We start from the raw sequence: 12,782 nt of genomic DNA, 5'->3' as shown, positions 1-12,782 counted from the left end.
AGTTGATAAATAAAAAAAAAAAAAGTTTTGGCTTGGAATACCCCTTTAAAAAAAAAAAAAAAAAAAAAGGAGGATGACTTATGAGAGAAGATCTTCCCTGCGAGTCCCACAAAAGCAATGGCATTACCATTTGGGCAATATAGATAGGCGTGGTTCACACTTGCGAAAAATTTAAGTTGTTTAAAGTGCATCTGTCGTACGTTAGTTTCACACTTATTGTGCCCCTCCCTTAAATGCCCGTAAGGCAAATTTTTTTTTTAAGCCTTTAACAGACATTTTTTGGGACGGGGCACGGCGGCCAATAACGGGTCCCGATGGATCCCATTTACTCTAATGGGCTCTGTCGGGCGCCATTATTTTGCAATGGGACTAGCAGGAGAAACTTACAGGGCAAGCAGTAATTTTTCGCCCGCTATTACCCCAAGCTCCCCCGACAGCTATCACCCTACCGTGTCCTAATGGCAGTGGTACAAAAAGCCTTATGCATATGAAATTGCTAGCATGGCCAAAAATCTTCATATATGTCTGTTCCTTTATTTTGCTAAACAAAAAAAAAAAATTTCCGGGGGTATTAAGTGTCAAAGAGGTATGGCTAGGGTGCGTTGTGCTTAAGGCCCAAAAAATTGCTTGCCCAAGGTCCAATCAAAATTAAAGACGGCCCTGGGTAACACCCAGTTGTCAATTTCCTAATAAAGATTTGTCTGATTTACTATACTTGTCATTGTTATTGTGGGCTAGTATTCATTTTTCTTTGGTGTAAAATCCCACTGTAGTCTATGGGATTTTTCCAATAGCCAATATTAATAACGGACGTTATTTTGTGACGGGAGATAGTAACAGGAGAAATAGTGCATGCACTATTTCTTCCGTTCATTTGCCCCTCACAAAATAACGGCCGTTATTAATAATGGGCGATAACTGGTTAAAACGGCTATTAAAAAAATCCCATAGACTATAACGAGATTTTCTAACAGCCGATTTCTAGAGTTTTTATAAAGGGCATTTATAAAACGGAGGTATTTTTATAGTGTGAAAGCAGCCTAATTCAATGGTCAGTATTGAGTAGAAAACTGTCTCGCTGGCTTGAGGAGGGCGTTCCGTGCATCCAGTTAAGCACCGAGCACCCATGATGCAGGGGACCTACATCTACTACCTCCAGGAGGTGGCGCTAGAAAGATAGTTTTCTAATTTGCATTGCTTATGTCTAAACATGAGTAAAATGAATTCCTTTACAGTAAATTAAGGGCAGTTTACATAGGGCAATATTCAGCCCGAAAATTGCCCCGTGTAAGGCAATAGTCACATGTTAAAGGGGTATTCCCTTTAATTATCCCTTATAAATTACTTCTATTAAAAAATCTTAATCCTTCTAGCACTTATTAGCTTCTGAATACTACAGAGAAAATGGTTTTCTTTTTGGAACACAGCTCTCTGCTGACATCATGACCACAGTGCTCTCTGCTGACATCTCTGTCCATTTTAGGAACTGTCTAGAGCAGCATATGTTTGCTATTGGGATTTTCTTCGACTCTGGACAGTTCTTAAAATGGACAGAGATGTAAACAGAGAGCACTGTGCTTGTGATTCTGCAGAGAGCTCTGTGTTCCAAAAAGAAAAGAATTTCCTCTGTAGTATTCAGCAGCTAATAAGTCCTAGAAGGATTAAGATTTTTTAATAGAAGTAATTTACAAATCTGTTTAACTTTCTGGCACCAGTTGATAAAAAAATAAATAAAAAAATAAAAAAGGTTTTCCACCGGAGAACCCCTTTAACCTCTTAAGGATGTAGGGCATACCTGTACGTCCTACGCCCGGTGTTTAAAACGGGGTCACACCGTGCTATTCATAGCCGGGACCCTGGGCTAACAGCACGCGGCACAGATCGTTGTGCCGCATGCTATTAACCCTTCAGACACGGCGATCAAAGTTGACCGCCGCGTCTGAAAGTGAAAGTAAATGCTTCCCGGCAGCTCAGTCGGGCTGATCAGGCAATTGCGATAAAATTGCAATGTTCCGATCAGCTAGGACGCGGGCGGAGGTCCCCATACCTGTCTCCACCGCATCCGATCGGGGTTTGATGGCTCCAAGCCAGAGCTACAGGCTTGTGCAAGCGAGCCCCTATCTCGCTGATCCATGCAAAGCTATGGCTTTGCAGGGTTCAGCATAAGAGAACAGCGCGTGCAGTAGTGTTATAGCCCCCTATGGGAGCTATAGCACTGCAAAAAGGGGAAAAAATTACAAAGTTAAAGGGGTACTCCGGTGAAAACCTTTTTTTCTTTTATATCAACTGGTGGCAGAAAGTTAAACATATTTGTAAATTACTTCTATTAAAAAAATCTTAATCCTTCCTGTACTTATTAGCTGCTGAATACTACAGAGGAAATTCTTTTCTTTTTGGAATGCTCTCTGATGACATCACAAGCACAGTTCTCTCTGCTGACATTATAATAATAACGCTTTATTTATTGTTGTCCTTAGTGGGATTTGAACCCATGTCCCCAGCACTACAAGGCAGCAGTGCTAACCACTGAGCCACCATGCTGCCCTTAGCATACATCTGCTATGCATGGTTGTTAAAATGGACAGAGATGTCAGCAGAGAGCACTGTGCTCGTGATGTCATCAGTGTTCCAAAAAGAAAGGAATTTCCTCTGTAGCATTCAGAAGCTAATAAGTACTGGAAGGATTAAGATTTTTTAATAGAAGTAATTTACAAATATGTTTAACTTTCTGCCACCAGTTGATTTAAAAGAAAAAAGTTTTTCACCGGAGTACCCCTTTAACAAAGGTAATTTAACCCCTTCCCAAATAAAAGTTTGAATCACCCCCCCCTTTTCCCATGAAAAAATAAAAAATTAAAAAAACTTTAAATAAAAATAAACGTGTGGAAATGCGTGCGGAAATGTCCAAACTATAAAAATATAACGTTAATTAAAACGCACGGTCAACGGCAAAAAAATTCCAAACTCCAAAATAGCGTATTTTTGGTCACTTTTTATATCATGAAAAAATGAATAAAAAAAATCGATCAAAGTCAGATCAATACAAAAATGGTACCGATGAAAACTTCAGAACATGGCGCAAAAAAAATATACACGGAAAAATAAAAAAAGTTATAGGGGTTAGAAGATGAGAATTTTTAACATAATTTTTCCTGCATGTAGTTATGATTTTTTTTTCCAAAGTATGACAATATCCAACCTACATAAGTAGGGTATCATTTTAACCGTATGGACCTACAAAATAAAGATAAGGCGTTATTTTTACCAAAAAATGCACTGCGTAGAAACGGAAGCCCAAAAAATTTACAAAATTACATTTTTTCCTTCAATTTTGTTGGACAATTAATTTTTTTCCCATTTTGCCATGGATTTTTTGGGTAAAATTACTAATGTCACTGCAAAGTAGAATTTGTGGCGCAAAAAGTAAGCCATCATATGGAATTTTATGTTCACAATTTAAACAGTTAAGATTTTTAGATGGTGAAGAGGAAAAAATGAAAAATGCAAAAAACCGAAAAACCCTGCGTCCTTAAGGGGTTAAAGCTGAAAAAAATTGATAGACCAATGGCTTTTGTTCTGTGTGAAAAATCTGTGGGAGCATAGCCTACAACTGCATATTGTTGGATTACATTAGAATAGTGACAGATACACAAATCCTCTTACAATGTACAAATAACATGACAGATGGACAGTCACTAGAACTCAAGAACTCTTATTTCATAATTTAATATTGCACAGTAAAACATGCATCAAAATAAAAGATTTAAAAAAATAAAATAAAATCTACCAACTAGGCTGTGCTGCCATTCTTTCCATGTATTCCCTTGCCATGCCAAGTGCTTCAGTGTTGTCAGGATTCAAGATACAGAACATCGCCAATGCCCCCAGGTTGTTACCATAAATTTCATTCCATCTTGCAGAAAAGTCCTTTGGATCCCAAGGTGGGAGGTATTCAGTGGGGTTAGTGAGCATCGTATGAACGGCTTTCTCAATGCGTGATGCGATGTGTTGATGGGTGCTGGTTGCTTGGGCACGCAGCTTATCCACCTCACCCTTTGAAAAGTACAACATGGGGAAACCATCATATTTTGCATTGAGGAATGGGATTTGAGCATTTGTGCTGTCGTCAGAGCCATGCGCAAAGGCACAACAGAGCACATATATGAAAAACACACTGGGGGCTCCCCGTGTGTGTGTCCTCATTGTAGAATTAAATCTCCAGACCAGACACTCTGCCAGATCATCTTTGATTAAGCCTGATGGGAAAAAAAAATAATTACATAATATAAGTGAAACACATTACATAATATTTGAAAGAATGTATATATTTATATTTACACACACACACACGAGGTGGAACCGCTCACCGCTCCTCCGTCTACTGCACGTCCTTGTGCCACGGACACCTGTACCGCTCCCGGTTCAGTAGAGACCACAAAAGAAAACGTCTGGCACTCAGGGAATAGCAGGTAAAACTTATGTATGGCTTTATTCAGAACGCAGTTGGCAGGACAAGAACTGACGCGTTTCGCACACTCAGGTTGAAACACGTCAGTTCGTGTACTGCCAACTGCGTTCTGAATAAAGCCATACATAAGTTTTACCTGCTATTCCCTGAGTGCCGGACGTTTTCTTTTGTGATAGATAGAGATATATATCTATATATATATAAACTCAACGTGTGTGTGTGTGTGTGTGTGTGTGTGTGTGTGTGTGTGTGTGTGTATGTTCCACAAAAACTTTCAAACGGCTAAAGATATTAACATGAAACTTGGCACAAATGTTACTTATATGTCAACAACAAACATAGGATAGGTAATTTAACCCTTACTCACCCCCATTTGCCAGGGGTGGGGCTTATGTTTAAAGTCCCATGCAAGTCAATGGGAAATATATGTTACTGCATAACTTCCAAACGGCTGGAGATATTTCGATAACACTTGGTCACATGTTACTTATATGTCCACTTAAAATATAGGATAGTTAATTTAACCCTTAACTACCCCCATTTGTGAGGGTCAGGGTTTTTGTTTAAAGTCCCATGCAAATCAATGGGAAATGTATTAGGGATCGACCGATTATCAAGATTTTGGGCATTATTGGTATCGGCAATTACCTTGCCGATAATGCCCGGCCCCCCGCACCACCCCCCCGCACCCCCCACCATGGTGCTGGGCGGTATAATGGTATGAACCGGATACTGGTTTTTTTTTTTCTCCCACGGTATGGATTTTTTGCCCATACCGCTATACCGGTCGGGCCCCTCCCCCACCCTCCGAGTCAATTAAAAAAATTAAACTTACCCGTAATGGGGGTTGGTCCGGGCCATCCATCCTTCCTGTAGTGTCCGGCGGCATTCCGGGTGGAGGGTGAACCGGTCCAGGCTGTCCTTCTCCGTGGGTCATCTTCTCCACTCCTGGCAGGCTCCGGCCTAGTACGCCGCTACGCTGTGATGTCAGGTGCGTCACTGCGCAGCGGCGTCTATGCTGCGTTACTAGGCCGGAGCCTGCCCGGAGTGGAGAAGAGGACCCCCGGAGAAGAAGGACAGCCCGGAACGGTTCACCCTCCACCCGGAATGCCGCTGGACATTACAGGAAGGATGGATGGCCCAGGCCATCCTGACAGGTAGGGGGAGAGAAGCGGGTGGCGGCAGCGGCCTATGGCACCGCAAAAGCCACTGCAGTGCATTGATTTAAAGTGCCCGCTTTAAATCAATGATCTGCAGCGGTGTCGCAGGGGGATAAATAGCCGATAACTTATACCGAAATATCGGTATAAGTTATCGGCTATCGGCCCTAACCTCCACCGATCATCGGCCCTAAAAAAACGATATCGGTTGATCCCTAAAATGTATGTTCCCATCAAATTTCCGTTAGGCTGGAACTATTTCATTACCTGGTACACATATTATGAGTCGGGATAGGAGGTCGGGATATGACAACAATATGAGGACTGCATATGAAGTCAAAAGCTTCCTCCTTTGTTTATTTTCCTCCCCAAAAAGGATTAGGAAGGAAAAACCGGGCAACGCCGGGTACCACACACACACACACACACACACACACACACACACACACACACACACACTATGCAGAAAAATCTAATTGTCTGATCTGAAGTGAAGTAATTATATATATATATATATATATATATATATATATATATATATATATATATATCCTATTTAGAAATTCTCCTGAATTCCCCCTTAATATCAGAAAAGTTACCCCCTGCATTTGTTGTGTATGGCAGTTTTTACATTTAAAAAGTCCACATACTCATCTACCCCGAGGACAGACCACATTAAACCGCCATCTACCCCTGAACTGCATATCATGAATGGGTATATTAACTTTTTTAATCAGCACTCAATAGGTCTTGGAAAACATAAGTGACTGTGGATAGATTTTACCTTCTGCATATGTATGTTTATTTCATACAGAGTCGGCTGCTATTCCCTCAGCTATAACCTTTCCCCTCTAAAGAATGTTAAGAATTCCCTGTCTTTCCTCAAGGGATTTTAGGCCTGTTTTAACCCAGACAAAAAAAGCTGAAAGTAACACTTAATGGTTATAACACACAAAAAAAGATGCCTGGTGATTGTATTTGCATTTATTTACAAAAACATGAACTCCGGGAGTCTCAAATATAAAATATGTCTCAAGTATGTGCTCCTGTTAGATCCATCAGCACGACAGCCGCCAGCACCGACATAATAACCTGCCAAACTGACATCCATCAGCAAGTAAATGTAAACTTTTCTTTGGACAAAAATGTGGAAAACAACTGGGAAAAAAAGAAAAGAAAACCTTCAGAATAGCTGAGTCACAAACATGTTATTGCACTAGTAAATGGAACATAGATCTTTGGAATCACACAGAGTTCATGTCCATTTACAGCTAAACTAGCTGTACCAGAAAGAAGAATCCTTACCCCCTCCATCACCTGTAATAATTCATATATTTTGTAGCAAGTGTAACAGTAACTGAACAGGAAAAACATTGCCATGTCATCTGACTGGGCCTTCATTTCTAGGATGATGGTAGGATAAATGGCGCTAGACATTTCTGTTGGCATTTATCCTGGTAAAACTAGAAAAGGATGTGCAAAATCTCACAATGCCTGTCACTTTAATGCAACGCTTCTCACCCACCAATGACCTTTGTACTGATATTTTGTTACAATTCAGCAACCAAAGCGCAGAACTGTTTGAAAGAAAGATGTGAGGATATAAGGGCTGAAACACTACTGAGATCCACCTTGTCCACTCTGAATTTCATTTGATGCATTTTTCAGGGATGTGTAGATTTTTTTTTTTACTCTGCACCGGATTGGAGCTGAATTGGTAGTAGAAATTCTGCTGTAGAAATGTAGTGCAAAACTCTGGTTTGGGGGGGGGGACAAAAAAATAAATAAAAAAAATGTAAACAACAGTCCCTTCTGGACCATTTGCAGACCAGACAGTACCAGCAAGAAGAAGAAGAAAATAAAAAAATAAAAGAGCCAACAGAGTCCCAGGAAGACAACAGAGATGGCAGGGAAGAGGCTTTACAACAAAATATCCCTAGATGTTGAGACCCTGATATCCAGGGCTGGTGCTAGGATTTTTGCCACCCTACGCAAAAGCTAATTTTGCCGCCTCCTTGACCCAGTCCATTTGTCCGCCCTTTTACCCACCCCACCTTACTTCTGGGGAGACACATTGTAACAAACCTCCTCCACATGTAATCTCCTTACTACTGGGGAGACAAACTGTAACAAACCCCCTCGTTATGCAATTACCTTACTACTGGGGTGACACACATCAAAGGAGGGAGGTTATGGTGGTGATGCTGGCTGAGCTGTTTGAGCAAGTGATTCGGATGCTGGCTGTGTAACTTTCTTGCGGCAGGCAGAGCGGCGCTCCCATGAAGAGGGCGCTCTAGGAGGCTGCCCATTTTGCCTATAGGCAGAGCCGGCCCTGCTGATATCTAAAGTACTTTTTTGGGGTTTGATTCACATAGGCATGCAAAAGCAAAAGGCATGCATAAAACAAGCCTATTTTGAAAGGGCCACTTTTTTTTGCTGTATACTTTGTACAAATTTCATTCCCGGGAAAAAAAAAAAGGAAAATAAAAAAAAGGGGGGGGGCACAAATGGGGGACATATTCAAAACTATTCGCTTAAAAAGAATTTGAGGTTTCGCACCAAAAATTGTCATCATATATTCAAACTGTTTTACATGAGGATGATCCAAGGTTTGTTTACACAAGTCAACCCAGGTTTGCAAAAGTTACGTTTACATAATATTTTCAAAGGGTGAATAGTCTATTTTACATAGACTATTCACCCTTTAGCTCTAGAATTCACAAAAATCGGCAATATTAGCTTAAATTTCTTTTTGAAAAGTGGCACGAAAATGAACTCACATATTTTCAAAGCAGCACAAGTGACCTTTGAAAATGTGAGGAGGGAAAAAAAAAAAAAAAAAAAGGGCGAAGAGTGTTTTTGGGTGAACTAAGGGGGACATTCACTATTGCGTGTATGCCGTTTTTTGCGGCAAAAAGGAGCATCTTTGGGCGCATCGTGTTAATGCGCCTTCTTCATATATGCCCTTTTTTAAACTGACTGAAATCCAACTGAGGGCTTTTTACGAAGTGGCGCACTATATTCATCATTTGCACCTTTTGGTTAAAAAAAAAAAAAGAGACAAAGGCTGGAGACAAAACGGCACGTAAAGCCCGCCAGTAGGTGCAGGGGAGTTATACACCCCCGCACCTACACACCACTCCTTAATGCACCACCTAGAAGTGCAGGGAGAATTCCCCCCCCCCCCATTATATCAATGCTATGTGACATGAAGATGAAATGAAGCTTGCGTATGCATGTACTAAATAGAAGCAGAGTACGTACAGTAATAAATGCGAGTGACCGATGCATAGCATAAAGCTATGTAATGTATACCTAGTGTAATCCTGTAATAACAAATGCATGATATATACTCCATAGCAGCATGCCTGATATGAAATCTAAAATACTCCATCGTACCGTATACATGGTACGAGCTCTACAACTGTATGGCAACGTATGGATGATGCAAGAGTAAAGCAGTATATGCATAGTACAAACTTAATCACAGCTTAAAACTCTGTCAAGGCGTATGCCTAGCCTGAGTGCCCAAACCACAACGCACGCCAACTTTTTTTCCCCTCAAATAGAAATAATCCCAGTCTGTCATGTCACCCCCCCCCCCCCTTATCCCCGGCCCATGCAGTACGTCCCCCTTCACTCATAGAAATCCTCCCCAGTCTGTGATGAACCCCCCCTTATTTCTAGCCCATGCAGTATGTCCCCCCAGGCTGTACACATAGAAATCATCCCCAGTCTGAGGTCCCCACCTTATCCCCAGCCGATGCAGTGTGTCGCCCTTCACACATAGAAGTCATCCCAAGTCTGTAAGGTCCCCCCCCCCCCCCTTATACCCTGCCTGTGCAGTATATCCCCCTTCACCCACAGAAATAATTAGGCAGGGGAGATGAGGAGCCATGTACGTCGTCTCTCCCCTGCTCTGGCTTCTTTTTGCTGTGGAAGCTTTCATCCTCCGAAGGCAGAGCTGGGGGTGGGGAGATCAGAAGCTGTATACGTCCTCTTTCCCCTGCTCCGCTTGCCATGCAGACCTGCATCCTCCGGGAGATGAGGGGACGTGGTTTGGGGCGTGGCTTATTTCTCCCGTGCAGACCTGCGTCCTCTGCACTGCCTTCACTCCCCCAGCTCTAGCTTCGGAAACCTTTGCGTGCCATATGTTTGCCATCACTGGCCTAGTTCATGACATATGAACCGTAGAAAACTGTAGCTGTAACATATCGTGTGCATAATCCAAGTATTTAGAATAATCATGGTAAAGATTTGAAGTAACGTGTGCATGAAGTGAATGCTTGTGGGAACAGATGCCGTGTGGAACCACACTTTATAACACTTTTTTTTTTATAGTACAAATGTGTAGATAGCTATGAAAGTAGGATAAATGTTAAAACCCATATACTCGCAAACAATGTCATGAATGTAAGTGCATATAGTGATTAAATGGTAAACCTTAGATGCATTGGGGTATGCGTGTGAATACATGGGGGCTCAACCCATTCCAAGCAGCATCCAAAATAGAAAACAATTCACACTAGACAAATACGTACGTTTTAAAATTGCTTTAGTGAATTCTTAATTTTTCGTACAAATTCAGAGCGAACTCCACTTTTTTCAAATGCATTCGATACAAACAGTACTTCACCCCAAGTACTCACTAATGACACTCACCTGTTTGCCCCTTCATGAGGGGAAGGAGGATCTGCTCAGCTATGCCCGTGCTAGGGTGAAAAATATATCAGTGGCTGAATCAGGAGATGTCGGACGTTCATTAGTGAGCACTTGGGGTGAAGTACTGTTTGTATGCATTTGAAAAAAGTGGAGTTCCCACCGAATTTGTATGAAAAATTAAGAATTCACTAAAGCAATTTTAAAAACGTACATATTTGTCTAGTGTGAATTGTTTTCTATTTTGGATGAATGTAAGTGCGACAGATTGTTATGAATGCATGAACGATAGTTACCATGAACATATGCACAGACTACACAATATGAACGTATGCGTGAATAACGTTAAGAATATGTGTAACCAAGTTATGAACGGGCTACGTTCATAACGTATGAACGTTACGTGATGAGGTGCTAAGAACGTGTAACACAACTACTATGCACAAACCTATACCACAGCCTAAATGCCAAACACATATGCATTATAAAACCCACTTATAAACACGTGTGCTATGACGTCTATAGTAGTGTAAGTGTGCTATTTGGCGTATAGAAGCTATGAAGCTATCGTATGAATACACAGAGAATTCGATAGTATCAACGTCTGTATATAAACCTATGGCATATGCATGTTATAATCTAATGACCATTAATTGTCATAGATTTACAATGCTCAAAAAAATAAAAGGGAACACGAACAACACAATGTAACTCCAAGTCAATCACACTGTCCACTCAGGAAGCAACACTGATTGACAATCAATTTCACATGTTGTTGTGCAAATGGAACAGACAACAAGACACCCCCAATAAAGGAGTGGTTCTGCAGGTGGTGACCACAGACCACTTCTCAGTTCCTATGCTTCCTGGCTGATGTTTTGGTCACTTTTGAATGCTGGCGGTGCTTTCACTCTAGTGGTAGCATGAGACTGTGGCACACAAGTGGCTCAGGTAGTGCAGCTCATCCAGGATGGCACATCAATGCGAGCTGTGGCAAGAAGGTTTGCTGTGTCTGTCAGCGTAGTGTCCAGAGCATGGAGGTGCTACCAGGAGACAGGCCAGTACATCAGGAGACATGGAGGAGGCAGTAGGAGGGCAACAACCCAGCAGCAGGACCGCTACCTTGGCCTTTGTGCAAGGAGGAGCACTGCCAGAGCCCTGCAAAATGACCTCCAGCAGGCCACAAATGTGCATGTGTCCACTCAAATGGTCAGAAACAGACTCCATGAGGGTGGTATGAGCAGGGCCAGATTAAGGCTGCCTGGAAGACGGAGCACTTAATTATCCCCCTGGGGTCCTGGGTCCTGATGATTTGGCCTCACAGCCAGAGTTCTTCTCCATGAGGATAGATAAGGTGTCATAACTTACAGCTTCCTCAGCGGCGGGCAGTGTCGGCTCCGAGCTCAGACAAGGGAGGAGATTAGTCTGTTTCCCTCACTCTGCTGTGCGCTCCAAAGCTTTTTACAGGCAGCTGCTCAGTATCCAGGGCACAGGCAGGGGGATGGACCGACCTAGAGATGGCCCAGCACATAAGATAAAGTAGTAAATACTACAATGGCATGTAGCATGAGCCGGGCCAGCCAGGGCAAGGTTTGTGTTAATAGTTGTGTTTTTATTTTTACAATCGGCCCTTACTGTTCTCCGGCCGTCTGCTCTACAATATGGAGGGAGGAGTCTGTGCAAAGGCAATGGAGGCTTATCTGCTGAACACACTGTGGAGGACACACTTACCCTAAAAAGTCAGAAAGAATCACATTGTAAAGCTGAAATGCTCCTTTCTCCCCTGCGCTCCAGGGGCCTGGCAGGGACATACTAGATGTGCCTGGCATGGCGCACTCCTAGTCCCAACAGCCTCTTCTCTTAAAGTGGCAGAGGGGCTGATGTTCTTGCAGCATCAGGGCCAGATGATCAAGTCTGCAGACAGGCAACCAGATGAAGTCCGGCAGGGGGCGGGGGCCCCCTGCGGGCACGGAACAGTTGCCCGGAGCAGGTGCTCCATGAGCGCCAATGATGATCCAGCCCTGGGTATGAGGGCCCGACGTCCACAGGTCGAGGTTGTGCTTACAGCCCAACACCGTGCAGGACGTTTGGCATTTGCCATAAAACACCAAGATTGGCAAATTCGCCACTGGTGCCCTGTGCTCTTCACGGATGAAAGCAGGTTCACACTGAGCACATGTGACAGACTTGACAGAGTCTGGAGATGCCGTGGAGAACGTTCTGCTGCCTGCAACATCCTCCAGCATGACCGGTTTGGGGAAGGGTCAGTAATGGTGTGGAGTGGCATTTTTTTGGGGGGGCCGCACAGCCCTCCATGTGCCTGCATGAGGTAGCCTGACTGCCATTAAGTACAGAGATGAGATCCTCAGACCCCTTGTGAGACCATATGCTGGTGCAGTTGGCCCTGGTTTCCTCCTAACGCAAGACAATGCTAGACCTCATGTGGCTGGAGTGTGTCATCAGTTCCTGCAAGAGGAAGGCATTGATGGTATGGA

General features: G+C 42.9%; 1 protein-coding gene across 3 annotated transcripts in view; it reads right to left on the bottom strand.

Moving 5' to 3' along the window:
* The window catches only part of DSE (dermatan sulfate epimerase), a 48,150-nt gene that overhangs the window by 21,627 nt on the left and 13,741 nt on the right, over positions 1 to 12,782 (bottom strand). For 2 of the 3 annotated variants that reach the window (XM_056566369.1, XM_056566368.1), the window contains exon 2: positions 3,788 to 4,256. In XM_056566369.1, coding sequence (XP_056422344.1) covers positions 3,788 to 4,203 — 416 coding nt within the window. In that variant the 5' untranslated portion in view covers positions 4,204 to 4,256. Of the gene's footprint in view, positions 1 to 3,787; positions 4,257 to 12,782 lie in introns of those variants that run through there. The other variant, XM_056566370.1, reaches the window with a different exon arrangement.

This window comes from Hyla sarda, chromosome 3 (genome assembly GCF_029499605.1).
Source record: "Hyla sarda isolate aHylSar1 chromosome 3, aHylSar1.hap1, whole genome shotgun sequence".
Taxonomy (NCBI): domain Eukaryota; kingdom Metazoa; phylum Chordata; class Amphibia; order Anura; family Hylidae; genus Hyla; species Hyla sarda.
Note: the sequence above shows the minus strand (reverse complement) of the source record. Positions and strands in the feature narration are given on the sequence as shown.